Raw genomic sequence first — 23029 nt, 5'->3', positions numbered from 1 at the left:
AATGCGAGATTCACTTTTTCAATGAGGAAGATGGCGAGCTCATGAGTACATCACCATCAGGTTCAAGTTTGACATTTCTGTTCATGGTATGATTACCATCACCAATTGGAGTATTGATTGGATGACGGATTTGGAAGGCACCAGTACCGCCTCTGGTAGGTTGTCCCATAACGAGACGAGCAGATGGTGATTGTAAGGAGTCAAAGTCACCGGATCTAGGAGACGTGATATATCGTATAAGTTTTTTTTATGAATACATTCCAATGGCTGGAGTTCTCTTTTGCGTCCCAAAACTTACAAGGTAGCAGCCGTCAAAAACGACGTAGTAGTCTCAAACGACATTTGCGCAAACGGAGATGGATTTGAGTTCATTCCCATTCGATTGAAAGCTTTGTATCCTCCTTCGAACGTCTAAAAACAATCGAGGTGAGCAAAAAAACCTTCGCCGAAAACCCAATATGTGACCATCAAATCACCAATCCAAACATACCATATAATCAGCAATCAAACTCAAATGCCTCTTATCCACCGATATTCCATAAACACCAAATACACTAGCAATTTCTCCTACAATGGCTGCTCGTGCAGCTTCAACACCATATGTAGTCAAGACGGCGTATATATCGTTGGTGTATATCTTGTTGACGTCAATGTACTTGTCTAATTCCCATATACCACGGAAATTGACTCCTTCTGTGCCGAGATTGACCTAATGAAAAGTTTGTGTGTTAGTCTAAGTATAGTTCCAGTCACAAAAGAGTCCAATAGATTACAAGTCTCGATTGGGTGTCTTACCGAAGTATCATTCTCTGATTCATTAACCATAGGATAACACCTTGTTATGCCCTTGATTTCAGAAAGTACGAGACGGTGACATGCCTTTTCAACGAGATCAACCATCAAGAGTTTCTTGGTTTTAGCTTCGAACTAGATTTTCAATGCAAAAACAAGTCAGATGATAGGACTGCATCATATGCTGTTCTTGCATTTCCTGTCTCCCAACTCACCTCCAAATCAATCTCACACCAAGCACCATGCACGTCGTCAAACCTAAATGCAGCAGCAAAATCCCGTTTTCTCAAATCAATATCAAACTCCCCTTCTTCTTCTTTGACAGCTAGATCTTCATCATCTCCATCCTCTGTTTCCCCTTTAGCGGCAGCAGCTTTACCTTTACCCTTCTTCTTTTTACCAGCACCAGCTTCTTGACCATCCTCAGCATCATCGTCATCATGATCATCGTCCAAATCCTCTTCAACCTCTCGATGACTATCCATAATGACCTGCTCTTCTTCATCTGGAGCATCATATGTAGCATGCTGGGCCGTATTTCTGGCTCGTTTGGCAGCACTAGCATCCATACCATCAGCATCATCGTCATCGTTGTCGTCGTCTTTTTCTTTAAGTTTCTTGCCCTTCTTTTCTGCTGATGTCGATGCTTCGGCGTCGTCGCCACCTGTGGCAGCACCAGATGAAGCTTGCTCTCCGAAAGTACCCAATTGTACGCCAATGGCTTGTACATCATCATCGCTCTTCTTCAGCTTCAAGTTGAATTTGATAATGTTTTCCAGTTGTGGGATGAAGGATCCAGACAAGAATTGTTTTAGTTGAGGGGCTTTTATACCGTGTTCACGTTCGTATGCTGCTTTGTGCCATAGTTGGAGACGGACTGTTATTACTTTACGACGTGGTTTTCCATCCTCCTATAGATTTGTCGGGAAATGTCAGCAAAACAACCACCACAAAGAACGAAAATTCGAGAGGATCGCTTACCTCAGGTCTCAACCTCTCACGAACAGTAACACCTTCCGTGATTTGATTCAATGCCAATCTACCAATCTTTCGACACAGCATATCAATATATTCAGTAGGTGCTCCAGGAAGTAATGGAAGTCTCATCAAAGGTGTCTTGATTTTAGAGGAAGCAGTCATGATGATTTCACGTAGTCTTGGAATACCAAGTGTGACGTTTTTCTATCGAAACAGAAATCTTTGATGAGCAAAAAAACCCAATAGTATTCTCAGAGGATGCAACCAATGCAACCAAATCTGCACTCACAGCACCAAACCCAGCAAAATGGAAAGTATTCAACGTCATTTGAGTACTTGGTTCTCCCAATCCTTGAGCAGCCAATAGTCCAACTGCTTCACCAGGATCAGCCAATGAATACATATACTTGAGCAACATTAACGGCCTGAAGTGTTTGGGCACGACGGAATTGCCAGTCCATCTCATATTGGGATTGGATCCTTTCGTATGTAAGAGATTCTCGGCATTCAATTTAATGTACTATGCGAGAAAGACAGTGTGGGTTTCGCATGCAAAAAAAAACGGAAGAAACGACAAATACATATCAACTTTGAACTCACATCATCCAATTCCTTCATAAAGGACTCCGACACGCTCCCCATATACCTGCTAGGCATAAACATACTCAACACAGGCACCAAATCATCTCTCGCCTGCTTCTTATCATCCTCATCAAGCTCAGCGTCAATAGCACTAAACCGTTTCGCCCTCTTTTCTCGGACCTTGATTAAATCAGGTACGGTGTATGTATCTACTCCAGCAGTAACAAACTCTTCAGGCTTGTACCGTTCTTTGAGGGTTGCGTAATTCAAGGCAGCCAAATCGAATTTGGTGAGTGCCTTTTGTTTCATAACGTCGAGAGCATCTTCGCCGTATAAGAATTGGAGGACTGAGCCGTCTGCATCTCGTACAGTGTGGTCGTATGCGACTGTTGCTCCTTCCAAGTGCTTGATGAGACAACGTTGCAGGTATCCTGATCGAGAGGTTTTAACGGCTGTGTCAATTAGTCCTTCACGACCAGCCATACCTAATTTATTTGGAAAACGATAAGTAAAGTGTCCAACTCGTGAACAAAAAAAAATGAGAATACGAGCAGGAAACACACTCACAATGGAAGTAGTACTCTTGCGGCCTAATTCCAGAAAAGAAACGACCAGTAATATACCCTCCAGACCTCGCACTAGAATCAAAAGCCTGGAAACTAGGCAACGTCTTTCCAGAAACCATAGTAGGTACTCTTCGACCTTCCAGTTCCTGCTGCCCCAGCAAACAGGAAATCTGACTGACATTCACATTACTTCCTTTAGCACCAGACACAGTCATCATTTGCATATTATTTCCTGGGAAGGGTTTCAGCAATTTATCGGGTATACAGGCTGAAATGATTTCAGAGGTAAGTTTATTCGTCTTGTTTTTCATGGTGGCGTCTAGACCAGCCATGCGCTCAGAGCTACGGAGAACATCTTCTAGCCGCGATGTAATCATATCGTCGGTGATGGATTTCACATCTTCTTCAGGTGTGGCTTTGACATATTCGCATGCTCCTTCACGACCAATCTCAAGACTCTTGGCAATCAATAGAGTTCTTTCTAAATCACCGGATTGAGTCAATCTCAAATCGTCCATACGACAGGTGAAGCCCTTATATTGCAGGTATGCCGTAAAAACTCGACCAAAGATGGAAAGGAGTTTGCCTGCGTAGGTTGCTCCATAGATTTCATAGACGCCATGGACGAGACCATGAGCTGTGGCACCGAATTGTGACTTGTCGAGAATACCTTGGATTAAGTGACCATCTAATACGAGGACCGTTTGTTCTTCTGGTGCTGATGGACCCCATGACTTGGCTGGTATACGAGCTTTTGATCTCAGGTTTAGAGGATTACGGTCGTTGGAGTGTGTCAGATTTAAAAGTATTGCTGATATCTGTTTGTTGGGCGAGTGAGTGGGTGAGTGATGGCACAAAAACAGTGATGCAACTAGGGGGCAAGAAACTCACAACTTGCTTTCCAGTCCACAAAGGCTTTGGCTTCCAAATAGCAGGCTCCACCATAATAACTCTACCCATATCGCCAATAATCACTTCACTTTCAATATTACCATCTCCAATCATACTACTTGTCCCACCATTTTGCCGTGATTCAGGCCGCAATCCAACATATAATAATTGCATAAACTGTTCTCGTTCCAGGAATGTATCTCGAGATGTCAGGTCGACACCTGCATCAACGTGATCTTGGATGAGACCTCGAAGGACATCACCAGCAGTGGGGACGAGATATTGCTGGTCTGTACGAGCTATAATCATGGCTTCGGCACGACCCAATTCGGTTTGCGGCAAGTGGGCATTCATTTCGTCACCGTCGAAATCGGCATTATATGTGTTACCTGAAGTAGAGTGTGTTTCTTGTTATTCGAATCCACACCGACAAAAAATCCCAAGATAAAAGACAGAAATGTGCTTACAATTGGCATAATGCATTCTCAGCGTCTTTTCGCCAGGTAATATACGAGCTGTATGAGCCATAATGGAGGGTTTGTGTAGAGTAGGTTGACGATTCAACAATAAAAAGTCACCATTGCGAACGTGACGATGCACTTTCTTGTTGATATTCGGAGACATAGCTACATGCAACGAGAAAAGGGAGAGTTATTGCACGATCGAGCGAAAAAAATACACATTGGCGATGCTGAATGTCTTTGTATCAACTCTTTCTACACCCAATTCCTCTAACATTCAACCTCTCTTACCATCAAGTTCACGACCAGTCATAGCAGGAGGAGTCAACAGTGTTTGAGCAATAGCAGCTCGTCCTTGTTCAGTGAATTGAGACAGACTAACTAGTGTTCCATCTTCATTTTGTACATGAGTTGCACCAGGCCATTTGTCAGGACCATTGATGACAGCAGCTCGTAATATAGTGGCATTGTATTGCGTGACTGGTTCTGGATATGTGAGTTTGGTTGCGAACACAGGCGGGATCTAAGGGACCAAACAGAGTTGAGTCAGTGAACTATTATTCTTGGTATACTCAGTCACTTTTTTCTTTTGGTATAACACCGAGCAAAAAAATCAACAGACAGTAAGAGATGATACAACAACAACAAGCCAACACATACCCCAATCTCATTAGTCTCGATATAAGGATCAGGTGAGATAACAGACCTAGCAGCATAATTTACACGTTTACCCATCATATGTTTTCTAAACAGCCCTTCCTTCTTTTCCAATATCTGTCTCACACCAGCAGGAGCTTCCTTCCCACGATACGTGGCAACTTTAGAAGAATCAATCAGCCCATTAACACCATCCTGTAATGATATCCAAGCATTCACCATCCGTTTCATGAGATCCGACATTTTCTTATTCCGAGCAGTAACAGATTCATTGGCGTCAGCGCCATCTTCACGCAACTGTTTGATATTCTTGTTTATGGTTCCCATGAGTGAATTTGCTTTGAGGATGTTGATCAAGTGTGTGTTTTGCGGATGTTCGAATAGGGCATCGTCCATTTTGGATGCTGGGCGGAATTTGGTGGGTGTTACGGTAAGTATGTCGTAAAAGAATATATCAGAGGATGATATACGGTGTCGTGCTTCTCGATGTCCGTATAACAAATCAAGGACGCTTCGTTCTCGGTCCCACAACATGTTGAGATGTGCACGGACTTCTATAGGTGGTACGTATCGTGCTTCTCTACTACTTGTGAGAGAGATAGGAGTGACAGCTGTTGCTTTGGCAGTAGCTTGTTCGAATTCAGCTTGTTGGTCTTCAGCTTCAGCCAATCTAGCAGATCGCTCTTCTTCCTGCTGAATATCATGAAAGCCAGCCTCCATATCGTTTCTGCTCATACCACCTAAAGCCTGCTGTATATTGGGTAGGCGTTCTACAGATCCTTCAGAGTCTACACTGGATGCTCGAGACCATCCTCGACGTGGCGATGATCTACCGTCATTAGACGCATCATCTGTTCCGGCTCTCTTTATGGGACTAACAGCAGCAGCGAATACGTTTTGAAGAGTCAGACCACGAGCATCCATAGCCATAGCCACCTTGGAAGATAATCTCTTTTCAAACACTTTACGATTACCCTCTGCTCTATATTTATGAGCTACACCACGACAGTTCGTGCAATATCTCGGTGGTACGGATCCCAGGAATTCGTGTTCGATTTTACGAGCTGTTTCCGTTGAGTGCGTCAATTTGCCAGCTCGTAAAGGAGGTGGATGACCATGCTCTTTGGTATACGTAGTCATTGCTTTAGCAACATATTCACCAACCTGTTTTACAAAGTCTGCTTCCGTTCTAGCATCGCCCGGATCGTCTCCTTCGTCTTCATCCTCATCGACAGGTTCACTATCAGCCATTTTCTTCCGCTTGGCACCCTGTGCTTTTGATTTTGACTTTACAATGACATTTTCTATATCGTTGGCAGCGAGCACTAGACCAGCTTGCACGAGTTTGAGTTTCGCGATGGTGATTGCTATTACGACACGAGAATGTCTGAATTTGTGGCAATATAGACAGGTTGAGGCTAGGAGTTTGAGCATCAACCTAAAAGTGACTGGATTGTAGCATGGTGCAGCTAGCTCTATGTGACCAAAATGGCCGGGACACGCGAAATAGTTTAGATTACATGTCGAGCAACTAGGATGATGCGTGTTGTAAAAGTTAGCAAATGCTTCCATTGAATCAACTCTTTTTTTTTGCAGAGCTCCAAACATCAAACAAGCAAATCAAGCAACGCAAGCGGTATAACGACTAAGTAAAGGTGCAATCAGCTTACATGTCATGAGGAGTCAATGGACCTAAAGACGGATCGTACAGACCAGCTCTAGTTGGATGGCCCAGCGTGTCAACCAGTATAGGATTTGTGATTCTTTTGACAGAGAGCCTTTTGACCTCCTCGGCCGAGTAGAAGGAGAAAGATACTGCGGATACCTCCTTCGTCACTGGCCGCGCAATATCCATACTTGTCCTGGCTAGCTTTTATCATACAGTTTGCTCTAAACTGGAACGACCGGTTTTTTTCAAAGTCTTTCCAAGTCGCTGAGTTTAGATCGCATTCAGAAGAAGAGTAGAGACGGCAACAGCACTTCCAATGCGTGACTTTACGTGATTTGCGCGAGATGACACGTTTTCTCTGTATGGTTTCATATTGCTAAATACCTCGATACGAATTCAAATCTCGAAAACGATTAGATCTTATAAGCTTCCTCAATAATGGCATTCTCTGCACGACAAGCTACCTACTGGATGTTCTCCCACTTATTACGGAATGGTAGACCTAGGAGCTCGCCAACGAATTGGAGAACGCTCGCAACTACAAGTGAACAACCCTCAACATCTGCATCAAGAATAGGAGGTGTGTTCTGGTGTTTGGAATAGATTCCAGTATTCTATGTGATATCTCTTGCTAAAACGTTCTTCTTCTTTCTCGGATCAATAGGTATCCTATGGGGAGTACCAGTCTTAACATTCTGTCTGGGTTGCTGGCAAACATACAGACTAAACTGGAAACTAGATCTCATCAAAAAGACGGAAGATTCTTTGAAAGCTGATGCAATTCCATTCCGAAAGTAAGCATAGTTATGTTGTGCAAAAAAAGAAGCAGCTCGATGTGACCAGATGTATGACTGGCAGACGCGCTCACACCAACTTTACATTCTTGTTAGGGATCAGTCAAAACAACATCAACGAGTCCTTCTACATGGAAAATTTATCCGGCCTTCCTTTCTTTTGGGACCAAGACCACGTAGTTCAGATACACCTACTTCTGGACTGTTTTCAACTGGTGGAGCGAATCGCAGTGGTTACTACATTGTGAATCCATTCTTGATGAATGGTGATGAGGACGGTGGTGGTAGTGAGAAGATACTTGTGGCCAGAGGGTGGTTGCCAAAGGATGTTGTTGAATCGAACTGGAATGACCAGGTATAAGAGAGTCAATGGTACGATTTTGGTGGTCGTTGGACGATCCGCTGAACGTCTCGCTTGTAATACTCAGATGATTGGAATGGAGGTGACGTTGGAAGGCATGGTTCGACAAGGAGAGGTAACGCAATCACCGTCTACCATTCCAAGTTTACCTTTTAGACAATACTCCAAACATTCTATCTTTAGAACGGAACATACATGCCTAAAAACAACCCAGACGTAAATCAATGGTATTGGCTAGACGCATCTGCCATGGCGAAACTAGCGTCTAGCTCGGATACAGTAGTAGAACTGATATCAGGTGTGTTCCTTCAGAGCGTTATCATCCTTATCTGGCACTTGACGGGTATTTTGCACCGTCGTTCATACCTTCCAAACAACCATTAGGCTCAAAACTAAACGATGCTCAGATGGGAGTCGTGCCAAAACCGCGGACACCCGGCGTCAATATAGCAAACAATCATTTATCATATGCGTTGACGTGGTATGGGTTGTGTGCTTTTAGCACTTGGGCACTGTTACGTGGTCGTCGTAGACCATCTGGATTGGTATTCTGAGACACGTAGACTGGAGGACACGGTGGTTGTTTGAACAATATGTACTTGCATCTTGTACAGAAACAAATTTATATCTTACAGACACAAGTCGTTTTTTTTTCTTGTTTACAAGTTCGAAAATTTATATTTGTCTCCTCCTTAACTGAGCTCGTCTACTACAAAACTACGTTATATTATAGATAGTGGGTGTTCCACTGATTCATCACTATGAGATACTGGTGGTACTTCAACTATATGCTCTACTTCCTTCTCGTCCTCCTGTTCTACTGCAACCTCTCTCTGTTTACCTTTAGAGCTCGCTTCCGTCTCCTCTTCTTCCTCCATTGCAACCTCTCTCTGCTTGCCTACAAAGCTCGCTTCCGTCTCCTCCTCTTCCTCTATTGCAACCTCTCTCTGCTTGCCTTTCGAGTTGGATCTAGCCACAGCCGCAATCCTCTCCTCTTCCTCGACATCCAATGTCGCGTCGCTAATACTAGTTGATGGTCCGTCAGCAACAGCTTCACCACCACCACTAATATTACTAAAAGATATAACCGGTGGACTCCTTATACTCTCTGTCCGCTCAGTCAAGTACGGACTTGCCGGCCTCACAGGGGTAACAACACCTTCCTCCTCTGGCAGCATCGCTGTATGACTCGTCGCACCAACACTAGACCCCCCACCGCCACCATGCACCGAATCAGACTCAGCAACAGGCGAATGCCGTCCCATATCCTGCAACTTGTACCACGTCGGCGTCGACGCCCCTCCACCTGACGATGACGACTCTGCTGGATCTATTTCGTCGTAATCAGGCGGCGGTATATCATACATATCGACTCCATTCCCATCATCACCATACTCTTGCGGCAGTATACTATTCCTCGGCGGCGACTGCATCGACGTTCGATTACTCATACTTCTCCGTATCGTCTCCCGCAAATCAGACTCTTGGTCGTCATCACCTCTCGGAATCATAAGCGAGTTCCGCACATGTTCTACCAGCGCCATTTCCGCTTCGGGCGATATCTCACGTTTGGCGTCATCGGGATGGTTTGCTAGCTCGTAAAAGAAGGGATCTCGGCCGAAATTCACGAGCAGTTGGGTTGGGCCGTCTGCTGCTACTGAGGGGTATAGTCTCGTGCCTGCAGCGAGGATTGTTGAAGCGTTGATTTCCCCAATATATTCGCCGTTTTTGGTGTAGAATATGATGCCTGTTTCGGGATAGTATCCACATCCCACCACGTCTGCTTCAGCCCAGTATTCGCCTTTGGGTTGATGGCCTGATCCAGCTGATGTTGGTGATGCGGATAACGACCATAGGAAGTCGCCTATGGATGAGTATCCGGTACTTATAGCGTGGAGGCCTGGTGGTCTGAATGGTGGCTATTTGGGGATGGTACAGAATCAATTTTTGGCGTGAGTATGTTTTCGGATGAGTAAAACCTGTTATTTTGTTCTTACGTATGGTCGTGCAGCAAGTCCAATATAAACATTAATAGTGGGATCCGGTTTCCTCGACACCAACACCTCAAAGTACCCATACGCCAACGGTTCACCACTACTCCTGTCGGATTTTGGCAGCGGTATCAGTGGATGGGAAGCTAATAAACTAGCTTCACGACGTCTTCGAAATATAATATTGACATTCTCTTTCACGACTATGGCATCGCCCGCCCAATCGAATCGATAGGCTTCAGCTCCCAGTGTTCGTAATTCATTCATTTCACCCGGTGATGGGTTTATTTCAGCGATTGGTGGATGTCGTTTCTGCCATGTCACAGTTCGCACCTACAGGCGCAAATATTAGGTCCTTGTTGCATCACATCTAAACACGATCAACCACTGCTTCTTGCATCCCATGTATAAAACATTAACAACACAACACGTACATTTGGATCCTCATCCCAAAAACCACCACTGAAGTCCAGCCTTGGGCCATAGGCTCGCGGTGGGAACCGTAGCTCACCATCCGCATCAAGATACGGATGCCTCTGTCTGAACTGATGTTGGGATGATGTGTCTGACTCGTTTTCGGCTATATACATCCTCGGATCGACTTCGCGATTGAATCTCCTCATCCTGCGGACGACTAGAGCCCTGCAACAGCATATAAACACGACCAGCCCCGCAACCAGCGCAACAAACTAGATGTGAGATATTTGGTGTGAGATGTTTGGTATGAGAAGATATGAGTTAATCAAACAAGGGAGACGAAGCAGCGATGTATTGAAAACTGTGACGTAAAATCAAATCAACAGGTGCGGTTAACGTACGAATTGGTATTGAGTAGCTAAACTATCGCCCCCACCAGATGGTGTTGGCGAAGACACTGGTGGAGGGCCTGGAGTCACGACTGCTGCACTAGCAGCTGCGGAGGGAAGCTCAGTAGCTGTATTCACTGTAGTGCTCATGGTTTATAGACGACCCGGAAGGGAGTGAAAAACTTGCGAAGATTTGTCAAGTTCTTGGCACAAGAAGGGAGAGACGACACAGGACAAGGATAGGAAGTAGATCAGATGTCCACGATTAGCGATGAGGATTTGTCCTTTGGTAAACCACAAGTTTAATGTTGTGGCTCCATTGCAAGTTCTTGTCAGGGCCAACAAACGGTGAGAAAAAGCAAGGGAGAGTAGCCATCTTACGTAAGGTCCGAGAAAGGCAATTGGGTAGACTAGTCAAATGAATAGATTCGTCAATAAGATTGGGGCGTATAAATTCTTGTAGACTCTGCGACCATTCACGCCTCGTCCAAGATCAGTCTCGACAAAAAGCGATCGCTCCATAGAGATCTTCGTGAGTTCACGTTCAAACAGATCAGATAAAAGCACGTACGTGATAGAATGGTATAGATACATAATTACATCGCGCAGAGTTAGTTGATCGTCGCGTTGGTCAAGAGAATGAATGGTTTTCGTCCATTTTTGACACTGTATTGCGAAAAATACGCCAACCAAACCGGGCCAGGTATTGAGGAAGAGCTAGTTTCAGTGCATCGCCAAGCTGTAGAACGAGGCAAGTACTAGTTCTCTCTAAGATCTCTTGCGTCTCGAAGTACCTCGTGGGTGAGCTCCTAATTGGTTGTTGGTCTGCATCTTCAATTCCAGGCATTCCAGGTTTTCGACAATGTTTAAGACAATCCAACTTCAGTTCTGACCATTTCATCTCCATTTAGTACTAGATTCGCCTTCTTAACAATGGCCTCATCACCGGATACTCAACCGCAACCTCAACCTTCAGTCCAACATCAGACACCAGCATATGCAGCTCATGACTGGAGTAATGTTGAAATACGAACAGATACAAGTACATTTAGAGACCAATTTGGAAGAAATCTGTTGCTACGTGGTGTAAACCTAGAATGCAAGACGCCATCGAGTATAAGCCAGGATGGCAAGCCCTCATATGTTGGTCGGCCGATACCCGTGAATGAAGCAGAGTAAGCTCCTGTTTTATATTTGGTGCTAGGACAACGACGAAGGATATCGCTCCATGTTTGTTATCTCGGTAGCGAATGGCCTAATCTACACTTCACACGATGACCTTTTTTTTGCTCTAGCCAACACTTTTCACGGTTGAGAACATGGGGCTTTACCATTCTAAGATGGAGTGTTGCATGGGAAGCTCTCGAACATGCTGGTCCTGGTGTCTACGACGAAGAATACATCTTATATCTCATCGACATGATACGGAAAGCCAACGAGTATGGAATGAAGGTCTTTATTGATCCGCATCAAGACTGCTTCAGTCGGTTTAGTGGTGGCAGTGGTGCTCCAGAGGTATGTCGTTACAGCTTTCTCAATCGCAAAACAAGGAGAAAGTAATACATACTCATTCCACTCACTCAACACTGTAGTGGACATTCCGAGCTGCTCAGCTAAACGTCGAAAACTTTAACGAAGTCGGTGCAGCCCTCATCCACAAAAAAGGTGAACACGTAAACCGTGGCTTATGGTCTACAAACTATACCAAACTCGCATCATGCACAATGTGGACTCTGTTTTTCGCTGGAGACATCTTTGCACCAACTCTGAAATACAATAACCAGCCAATTCAGTCCTTCCTGCAATCTCATTTTATAAAGTGTTTTCAGAATCTGGCCAGACGGTTGGTACTTGCTGGCGTCACGAATGTGATTGGGTATGAGGTTATGAATGAGCCACATATGGGATATATAGGGATGCAAGATATTAGGAAGCAGTTTGATTCGAGAGTGAATTTGATTGTGGGAGCTTGTCCTGTGCCGTTAAAGGCTTTTGCACTTGCTGATGGTCATTCACAGGTATTTGTACAAATCTAGTCGGGGTTTTTCGTCTCGCATACTCACCTTCCAATCCATGATGTTTGTTCTAGTTGGTGGATATATACGTAAGGTCATGGCCTGTTCCTGGTCGAAAGAGTCACAAGCGGGCAATGAACGAGGCTGAGAAATCAGCTTGGTTGACTCCTTTTGGATGTATATGGTATGTAGCCTAAAACAAGCTGTAACGTATTCAAGATGCTCATTTTGTGAATGTGCTCTTTAGGAAACAGCACGGTGTTTGGGAATGGAATGAGAAACTTAAATGCCCTGTCGCTCTAAACCCTCACTACTTTTCACAACACCCTAAAACTGGTGCTAAGATTAATTTCGACAAGGATTTATATCATCCATTTTTGAATTCGTATATGACTGCTATACGAGAAGTACATCCAGGAGCAATCATTTTTGTTGAGCCTATACCATTGCACCATCCACCGACCATTGAACAGTCTGAACGAAAGGATATTGTGTATGCTCCCCATTGGTATGACTTGAATGTTATGTTTTACAAGAGCTTCAAATATATTACTGTTGATGTGCAGGGATTGTCATCGGTATGTCATGCTATTAGTTTCCTTTGTGGTTTTTTGCTGACCTTGACTTCTATGGTCTCAGGGGAAGAGGAACATCTTTCAGTCAATATACCTGGGTATGGAAGGAGCGTTCAAGAACTATTCTAGACAGCTGAAGAATGTAGTTGAAGGTGGCAAACCATATGTTGGTAACATACCAGTGTTGATTGGCGAGACTGGACTTCCACAGGATATCAATGGCGGTGAAGCCTTCCGATCTGGTGAATACAAGCACCAAATAAATGCTTTGGATTGTATATTGAGAGGACTTGATTCGAATTTGGTTAGCTACACGTTGTGGTATGGTGATTCAAAGTGACGACCATGTACCTCCAGTTTTTTTGCATGCCTGACATCACTGTGTTAAACCAGGAACTACCACGCTACCAATAATCATTCAGACGGTGATGACTGGAATGGAGAAAACTTTTCCATCTTTACGCTAGAACCTCATGCATCTTCCATCCCAATCTTCCCTACACCGTCTGATAAAGTAGGACATCCAAGTCATGCAGAGCATAAAGGTGGCAGGGCTCTCGATGCAGTTATAAGGCCATACGCATCTCGTATACCAGGTACACCTATAATGATGTCATTCAATCGCCACTCAAAGGGTTTCTACCTTGAAATCAAACCTGGTGTTGTTGAAGGGGCTAGTGTGACTGATATATTTATACCTTCATTCCAATTTTATGATGGGATACGTGTTGAGGTGTCTAGTGGTACTTGGGAGTATCGAGAAGATCTTCAAACACTATATTGGAAGACTGTCGGGGCAACAGAGACATGTTGGATTAAGGTTGAACCAGTGAAAGGAGTCAAGAGATCTAAATTATTTCAGAAATGTAGATAGATTTGCATGTGTATATAGCCCATGTTTAGAAGTGCATATATATAGTAGCACGCAAACTGGTAGCTATTGTCTATACTTGATATTGTTAATCCTTTTTATAGCAATAATATTCCGCCACATAGAACGCTTACTCGATTGTAGATGGCCGCTACTATTCTCTTACCAACTCTAACCCCACCTTGAAATTCTATAGACACGGCCTAGAGGTGGAAGAGATTTAAGTATGTCGCTGTTGATGTGCAGGGACTGTCATCGATCGGTCAGTGGCGCTCCTTTTCATCCAGTGCTTTTTCTCGCTTGCTTTGTGTTCTTTCAAGGCGAGAGGCGGCCCTGTTTAATCTGACTACCTTGGCATGGCAACCAGTATTCAAGAATGATGTTGGGTATTACAAGAATGTGGTTGAGGGCAGTAGACTTTACCTTTGTAATATACCAGTGTTGATGTACTGGACTTTCACAGGTGAGGAAGGTTCCTATCCGGTGAATTCAGGCATCGGGAAAAATCCTTCGGACAAGACCTTCAATAGTACCTTTTTTTCAGTTAGCTGTGCTTTGTAGTATGATTGGTTGAAAAGAGAGGAGTGCCTCTTATGAGACAGCTACACGCATATTCTTTTGCATGTCAACTAACACTGATTCACTAGGAATCATTCATGCTAGCAACATTCACGCAGACATTGACGATTGGAATGGCGAACTCTTTTTCACGCAAAAAGTCGGAACATGCAAGTCGTTCAGACCATATCGGATTGGATCATATGCATTTAACGTGCCAGATCGAAATGACATACAGTCACTGTGTTTTGTTTCCTCCCTCAAGTCAAACACGTTGGTGTTGAAGGGACCAGCACTGATTCATTCATAAGAACTTTTCCCCACCATAATGTGATACGTGCTGAATTGTCTGGAAACACGCTGCATTCTTGCTCAGGGCTTCAAACTATGTGTTGGTCGCCTGTTGCGGCAATGCAAGCGTCGAGTACACTTTGAACCAAGACGCAATTGAAGGGATCTGAATTGTTCAGACGATTTTGTATTTTAGTAGCATTTTATAAACTTTAATAGAATGGCTGAAGAAGCCAAAAAAATCTGGGCTGTGATATTCTATGTACGATGCGATTCTTCTTCATGCTTGTATCGACCAGTCCACGAATCTTGAATGCGTCATGAGAAGGCTCAGAAACGAAGCATGGAGTTTGGGACCTCGACCCTGTGCGTCACAGAGAAAAGTCAACCCCAATCACTCCGGGGCTGGTGCTGCTCAAATCCAACTTTTTTTGGATTTTCGTAGCCGTCACAAAGGCATATTAAACGAGTCAATTTCAAGAGAGCAATACTGTAGACAGATATCTTAGACGCGTGCATCCCGTCTGTATCTCTCCTCTCACCACCCCACATCCTCCTTAAACTCCAACATCAGATAATACCAACATCATGCCCCGTGATCGTCTTAACGAGATGAAGGTATGAGACGATACCATCCCAAAATACTCCATATATTTAACAACTGTCACTTTCATAGTCTCCCGATGACGCACAACCAGAAATGGCTGAAAAGAAACCCGAAAAGTCGCCAAAGAAATCCAAGGTTGCGAACGATGTGCCGGCTGCTGGACCCGACATTATGGCTGGATTTTTCGACGAGGTATTTCGAGCAATTCCAATTCGTGACGCGTTATTGTATGACCAGACACTAAGTTGGCTTTGTTCTTGCAAGGTGTCGGGAATCAAAGACGCCATTCAAGGAATCAAGCTGAATGTAGATTCGATCAAACAGTTGCATCAGAAGGCTTTGAATGTTATATTGGAGGAGCAGAGTGCAGGTTAGCATATACATCGCCGACTAGAGCAGTTTTTTCTTGGGTTGGTGTCGACATGCTGATATTGGACCCTTAGAAAATGGACGAGAGATGGACAAGCTGATTGCAATCACCAATAAGGCTGCCGGTGAAGTCAGAAACAGAATCAAAAGTATATAGCATCCTCACTTTCTGGTTTTTTTGGCTACCTTTATCTCACACTCCTTTCTGGGCTTTAGACATGGAGCAACAAAACAAGAAACTCGCCAAACAATACGAAGGTTCCAGTGATGTCAGTATTCGAGTCAGTCAGGTAATGCCAACGCAGTTGAAAATCGAACAGAAAATTGATCGAGTGCAAAGGACTCAAACCAGGATATATTTTTCATAGCACGCAAACCTAACAAAGAAATTCCTGGACATTATGACTGACTACAAGAACCTGCAAAAAGAGTACCAGGAAAAGTACAAGGCTCGTTTGCAACGACAGTTTTTAATTGGTATGTTTTGTTGTAAAATGAACAACCAAAAAAACACGACCATCATTATATAAAGACCATTGCCTGCCAACTCACTCACTCCTTGATACATAGTAAAACCAAACGCAACAACCGACGAAGTTGACAAGATGCTCTCTGGTGAAACTGGACCTATATTTGCTCAACAGGTACACATACCAAACACAGTTGTACCAAGCAGTGTTGACATCATAATCTCTATTTACGTCGTATTTTTCTCACCCCCTCCCATCACCCTTACCTCCAACACTAGATTCTCGAAACAGGCCAAAAAGCCCAAGCCCGCCAAGCACTAGCCGAAATCCAAGAGCGTCATCAGGATATCGTTCGTATTGAGAAGTCTATCCTCGTAAGTGCCCCACAGAAAGAACTTATACGTTGCACAAGCACAGGTCACACCCCCATTTCGTAACTAATTCTTTGGTCTCACACAGGAACTCCAACAACTATTCGCAGACATGGCCGTCCTCGTCGCTGCCCAAGGCGAGCAGATTGATCAAATCGAGATCCATGTATCGAATGCGGTTGATACGACAGAGAAGGGTGTTCAGGCGCTTCATAAGGCCGTTAAAGATCAGAAGAAGAGTAGAAGGGTGAGTTGATGTGTTTATGGATGCACTTTATTCTATTTCTGAACTTCGTCGTTTGTCTTTTAGAAAATGTGTATGATCATGGCATGTATTATAATTGTGGTGGTTGTTGTCGTGCTAGGAACGACATTGACAAAGCATTAGATTTGGACATGTCTGACGTATAGAACCTCTTTAAGTTATTTTCGCATGCAAAACGTATATAACAACACATACATAAACACATTTTTTTCATCAGTCAAAAACTAAACTAGTTGTATTTCGTGTATGTTTTACAAAAAAATCTAACTAGCCCGTGTTTTCATCATGTGAACATCATCCTTTCGTTGCAACAACTATTTACGAATTCGTAACATATAATACTTTAATATTCACATCCATGCTTTTTCTGCCTTGCTAGCCGACGAAGAAGAAGGTGTATCTTTTAGTGGCTGTTGATCTTTACTGACATCTTTCAGTGTAGCAGCAGCAATGGCAGCAGGTGGAGAAAGGTCTCTGTCTCGCCATCCTCCTCGATCTCGATCTCTAGACCCATCACGACTTGCTGGTAGTCTGCGTCGTGTATCTCGACTCCTGCTGTCTCTACTAGAGCTTCTACTCCTACTCCTTCTTCTATCTCGATCGTATCGACTGTCATCATGGTAGTCTCGCCCTCGACTTCGATCTCGTCTGTAATCATCACGGTAATCTCGATCGTAATCGTCATTATAGCGTCCACCACCACCACCACCACGACGTCTATCATCGTTTCGTCCGTCACCTCTGCGATTACTATAGTCGTATGAATCTCGTCGACGACTACTGCTACCACCAACATCACGGTCACGGTCACGATGCTTCCAGTCATCGTATTTACGGTTACTATTACGGTTACGGTCATAACTACTGTTTCTTGAAGAATCATAGTTCTTCTTGTTAGAATATCCCTTTCTATGACTATGACTACTGGACCCACTTATGCCTTCATCGTTTCTACCAATAGACCTGGCATCATCGTCATCATCCCAATGCCCACCACGATCTTTTCTGTTTCTACTGGTAGATGTTGGTGGTTCATCATCATCGATTCTATTACTAATTAGAGGCCTTGAATCTTCATCTTCATCATCAAGCCTACCACGGAGCGGCCTTGTATCCTCATCATCATCAGGCCTACGTCTAGCACTACTACTATTAACATTACCAGACCTAGATAGATCGTCGTGATCGTCATCCCACGGCCCTCTCTTCTTTGTAATAGGACGTAGATCATCATCATCTCGTCGCCCTATAGGCCTATCATACGGATGACTGATATCACGATCATCACGTTCAGATCGTGATGGTGGACGTTCTATTGGTGGATGACCATTAGTTGCTGCTGAGACTTGTGGTGCTGGTGGTGGTGTGGAGGTCATATCACTAGTACGTCCATGCACATGAGACGCTGGTGGTGGTGTTGGCGGTGGTGGGGGTATATGAGGTATTGGGTCGATATATTGGGATCTTACCGGTTCGAATGATGGTGGTGGTCTTACAGGTTCGAATGGTGCTCGCGTCGGAAACTGCGGTGTACGATCCCATGGTCCACGTGGCACTGGCATGGGCCGCATCGGTTCAGAGCCTCTAGATGGATATGGTGCATATTGTGGTGTTGTGCTATACTGCGGTGACGCCGTATATTGAGGTGAGGAAGAGTACTGCGGTGATGCAGCATATGGAGAATCAGCAGGTGAAAGTCCGTAAGACATTCTACTATCTATGGAAGAGAGGCAGAGTTTGAATCATAGGTTGCGACTACGGCACATGCCAGCCATGAGTACAAACACAAAATAGCTTCTTTTGGCGTCAAGTTAACATCACATTTTGCACTATACCTTTACTCTGTATCTTCCCTTTATCAATAGCTGATATCCACTTGTCACAAGTCTGCCTTAGATGACCTCGCTCCAACTCTGGTTCGGCTTGATATAACTCTTGCAGATACTGTAAGCAATCTATGATCAAAAGTTTCGTTGAGTAATTGGGAACTTCCCAGTGAAATACATATGTTATTGTTTTTCTTTACCCGACAGCCATGCCGTCCTACACTGAAACTCTTGCATCCAATCTCCAGTCAAGTTTAATTGAACTGGCGTTGGCAACGAATTGACATCACAAGCAACCATGAGGAGGCATAATGCAATGACATTTGGTGGATATAATATAGATATGTTTGTAAGGTAGCTAGAGAAGGTGAGTAAGTGTAAGCGGAAAAAAACGAATCTAATGATTCCAGAAAGGTTGTGTCTTTACCAGTCTTCTACCAGATCCCAAGCAGCAAGAGCTGCCTTCTTGGCACTAGTCTCATCAACGCCATACAGAGTCTTGGCAAAGCATATTACAAATGGATGTGGATGCAGCTGAATGCTATCAAAACAATAACTGATTGACTCCATGACGATTTGTTCCATTTCCATCATGCGTTTCTTTTGACCGTCAACATCCTATTATGTATGATATGGGTGAGCGATAAGACTAATATTATGGAGAGTGAGTGTCTCGTCTCTTACGGCAGCCGTTGCAGGAGTTCGTTTGAGTGGATTTTGGTTTGCAAAGTAGTGATAGGCAGCTATAGCTTCACGAGCTTTCTTTACAGTTTCTTCCATCTTGGCTGCCATATGCACACAAGTCAAGTATACATCCTATACAGCGAATGGGTTTGAGTCATAGCTCTCGCAAGAACCAGGAAGACAAACGTCCAAGTACACACGACAATCCTGTTTCCAGCCCCTCCGGTCTTGTCATAGTAGTTAGCCAGGGACTCGACAGCAAAGAAGCGATGATACAAGCGTATAGCGGTGGCAGCGGTATTCCAAGGATACCTCAGTCTAGCACATATTCTACGAATCATTGCGATGCTTGAATTCCTGCATTCTCGTTCATCAGCGACCGAGACGCTGCTCTTCCTGGCCCATAGTTTGATGTCATTTCTGCTATAATAGAATGGCCTTCTTGGGCCAGGAGCGCTGGTTTGATGTATGCTGGAAACATAATCCCAATTCTCGTCCGGTGTTTGAGGAGTAGCCATTTTAAGCAGGTCTAGAAGAGAGGTTATATGAGGCGATCAGCTGGATCAATCATCATCAATCCTTGCAGCTTGTTCCTTTGCGGCTGTTTGTAGTGCTCTTCTAAGCTTTTGTTGGTAGATACGAAGGCATTCGAAGTGCTGAAGAGTTGCCACCTTTTGAGATCTCTGACAGTGAAGACGTGCCATAGTAATATATTGATCGTTATAGGCTAGTCTCTGGTCTAGATTTGGCGTGCTTGACGCGACTTTTGGAAACCAATTTTGCTTGGTATCTTCACAATTGCAGATTGAACCTCGAAGAGGAAGCTGCTGAGCTCCAAATCAGTACGCACGTTTGATTAATACTTAATGACGCGTCCCCTGTGTATTTCCAGGTGTAGACCAAGTAAGACTCAGTTTTTACACACATTCGCACCATCTGCAACCAGAAGAATAAGGAGTTGGAGCTTTGACGATGCCGATCCTGCAGCCCGAGATGGCGAAGGACGACTCGGATGATCTCGACGACGTCGATGAGACATTCAATAAGTTTATATCAAAGCTGGAAAATCCAGACTCTGCAAGCCAGAATAGGTAAGCAGTGTTTGGAGTTTGGAGCTCATGTACAGTAGTTGGGGTTGGTGAATGCCCTGATACCTAAAGTCAAACCAATTCTTATTTAATTTAATCTGATAGCCAAGAATCCTCTGACGTAATGCATCACAGATCATCAGAGGCAGACCCCATCACACACTCGCAGAATTCGCCAACGATCTCAACCTTCCACAGATGCGATGCCATTCCAACATACCTCGTCAAGCAAATGCTGAATACCATCGCATCACCTCATCAACAAAAGACTATATTACGCTCAATACTATGGGACTTGGTCCGACAAATCACAGCTGAAGGTGTTGAACACATCCTCGACCAAATACTCTCGGGGTCCACTGACTGTGTATTGCATTTACTGGCAAATTCAACCCTACTGGCCGAGAAGATAGATCAGCTGGTGAGGGAACGACAAAGAGCCATGGCTATGATGCTATCTGGTGACGACCCTGGGCAATCAAACGCGAGAACTTCTCGGTTTGATGGCATGTCGTTGACGCCATCTGACGTGAATGAACTTATCTCCATGAAGTCGATGGAGTTGCCTCCCAATGCCGTCTTTGTTGGTGAGGGTTTGTGCTGCGCAATTCGTTGGGCACCACAAAGTTCTTTTTTGGTGCCCATCCAAACTCACTCACACCTCTTTGCTGAGCACAGTCGAAAATCCACTCACTGTGATGCATACTTTCTCCTGCAGGCAACATTCCACCGAGGATGCGTACAATCGAATGCAAAGATCAGATACGGTCTGGCTTCGTTTCTTATGGGTAATTTTCATGCCAGATACTTCCGCTGAACCCATTGCTTCATTGGCCTCTACTTCCTTCGCTCTATAGAAAACTCGACCGTAAAGTCGACATTTTCAGAATGTCCACCTGCTCAATTGCCCTCATCTCATTCCGCAACAGTAGAGGGGCAAATGCAGCCTTGGCAGGGAAAACAATCTTCGCTGATCGTGAATTGGCAGTCCAGACAAAGCCATTTGCTCGTGCCGATATTCTCAACTGGAACTCGAACCATCCTGCCGATATGGAGTCTCGACTTAAGCTTCTTGGAAAGTCTTCACCTCTATTGTCGAGAGAAGGTCGACACTACTCTCCACCACCACAGAGCGTCAGATACGACTCGCGGCCGAGATGGAATGAAACCCACCGCAAGCTGTCTGATGTATATGATGAAGAAAATGATGAGGAGGTCGTTGTCATCGACTCTGGGGAGCTACAAACCATTGTCGCTGTTGAAAAATTTACGCAAGGTATAAATGGCCGATGTTTGATTCCAGTATAATCGAAGACTCATCACCTTGGTATATGTCAGAATTCGAAGCTGACAAGGACGTTTCTACTCAGACAGATGTTTCTCGAATTGCTTTCGTTTCAAATGTATGGTGGACGAAAAGCCTCCGCGACAAAAAAACTCGTATGTCAAGGAAATAATGAACCTCTCGATGATTCTAGGAATCTCAGCCGGTCATTCAAGAAGCTCAATCTGAAATGCTGGACTCATCTATGTCTATCAAAGAACAGGGCAAACAACCATTTTCCATCAATGGAGCTTCCCAGGAAGATCTCGATGTTGTCAAGACTGAAGTAAAGGTCGAACCTATAGAAGATGATGTTGTCGAAATGGCTGCAGCTTCAAACAATAATGACCAAGTAGAAATCGAAGATGCTGACATGTCTGAAGCAGAGCCCATCAACCGACGAAAGATAAGGGGTCGAGGTGCCCTCACATCAATGTATTTGGGAGCGTTGCAATCTGAATCTCTCCACGAGAGTCAGAGGTACCGTGCAACTCCCGAACTACGTATCTATCAAGACGAGCCTGATAAATTTGATTACGGACGTCGTCCGAGACGAAGTATCAAAAGCGAGAGCACAAGGGAATGGGAACGAGAACGAGTCAAGAGAGCAAGAGAAGAATTACTCTCAAGAACTATATTCGTGGGTGAGTTTCATCCGCTCTTTGCTGTATAATTTCTATGTGTACTTTAATTAGAGGTTTGTGCTTGATTGCTCAGCCTGTTGTTGCAAATACTAGATGGATTGCCAGCACACGGCCGCCACTTGATGGACAGCTTGAGAGGTGGCGTCCAGCGGTATGATTACTGTCATTTCTCAGGTGTTAGCGATTGAACCACAGTCTCACGGTCCATTACTCCATAGGCCATGCGAGAGTGTCGAGTTGAGTACATTGAGTAATGGCCGAACGAGAGCAACCATTGTCCTCAGGTTCAGGCGGGATGCTCAATACTATATTGAAAATCCGCCACGAATAAAGGGCATACAATCTCAAACGAAGATGGCGGGTTCTACTCGAGAACGTTACGAAAGGTCGAGGTCACCTCGCCGATCAGAAAGCTACTCACCAACTCGTCACTTTGATACCGCAATCGAGTCCGCCATATACGATACGGGAGTTACTACCGTCAATGCTGTACCAAGCAACGGCGGTGGTGGTGGTCGTAGTA

General features: G+C 44.4%; 4 protein-coding genes across 4 annotated transcripts; 3 read left to right on the top strand and 1 right to left on the bottom strand.

The window, feature by feature from the left end:
• Positions 1-10: 10 nt before the first annotated feature.
• Positions 11-6782, bottom strand: SmJEL517_g01820 (DNA-directed RNA polymerase; the record flags this gene model as incomplete). Its single annotated transcript, XM_031167748.1, has 14 exons — positions 11-215; positions 299-411; positions 491-709; positions 796-927; positions 1008-1703; positions 1774-1974; positions 2060-2290; positions 2371-2837; positions 2920-3736; positions 3810-4198; positions 4277-4435; positions 4562-4793; positions 4931-6458; positions 6598-6782. 14 exons carry the CDS (start codon positions 6780-6782, stop codon positions 11-13), a joined length of 5574 nt encoding a protein of 1857 aa, XP_031026284.1.
• A 252-nt stretch (positions 6783-7034) lies between these two features.
• Positions 7035-8305, top strand: SmJEL517_g01819 (uncharacterized protein; the record flags this gene model as incomplete). The annotated part of the gene is made up of 6 exons (XM_031167747.1): positions 7035-7176; positions 7261-7390; positions 7487-7745; positions 7819-7866; positions 7935-8049; positions 8136-8305. 6 exons carry the CDS (start codon positions 7035-7037, stop codon positions 8303-8305), a joined length of 864 nt encoding a protein of 287 aa, XP_031026355.1.
• A 3176-nt stretch (positions 8306-11481) lies between these two features.
• SmJEL517_g01818 (uncharacterized protein) lies at positions 11482-14012 on the top strand (the record flags this gene model as incomplete). Its single annotated transcript, XM_031167746.1, has 7 exons — positions 11482-11723; positions 11844-12063; positions 12141-12566; positions 12638-12747; positions 12811-13141; positions 13203-13459; positions 13532-14012. The coding sequence occupies 7 exons, from the start codon at positions 11482-11484 to the stop codon at positions 14010-14012; spliced, it is 2067 nt and encodes a 688-aa protein (XP_031026267.1).
• A 1434-nt stretch (positions 14013-15446) lies between these two features.
• Positions 15447-17063, top strand: SmJEL517_g01817 (uncharacterized protein; the record flags this gene model as incomplete). Its single annotated transcript, XM_031167745.1, has 10 exons — positions 15447-15476; positions 15535-15657; positions 15730-15835; positions 15909-15983; positions 16051-16124; positions 16203-16311; positions 16405-16478; positions 16583-16678; positions 16764-16922; positions 16986-17063. The coding sequence occupies 10 exons, from the start codon at positions 15447-15449 to the stop codon at positions 17061-17063; spliced, it is 924 nt and encodes a 307-aa protein (XP_031026356.1).
• Positions 17064-23029: the final 5966 nt, after the last annotated feature.

The sequence above is a fragment of the Synchytrium microbalum genome (genome assembly GCF_006535985.1).
Source record: "Synchytrium microbalum strain JEL517 chromosome Unknown SmJEL517_scf0006, whole genome shotgun sequence".
Taxonomy (NCBI): Eukaryota; Fungi; Chytridiomycota; class Chytridiomycetes; order Synchytriales; family Synchytriaceae; genus Synchytrium; species Synchytrium microbalum.
The sequence above is the reverse complement of the archived record's forward strand: the minus strand, read 5'-3'. Positions and strand labels throughout refer to the sequence as shown.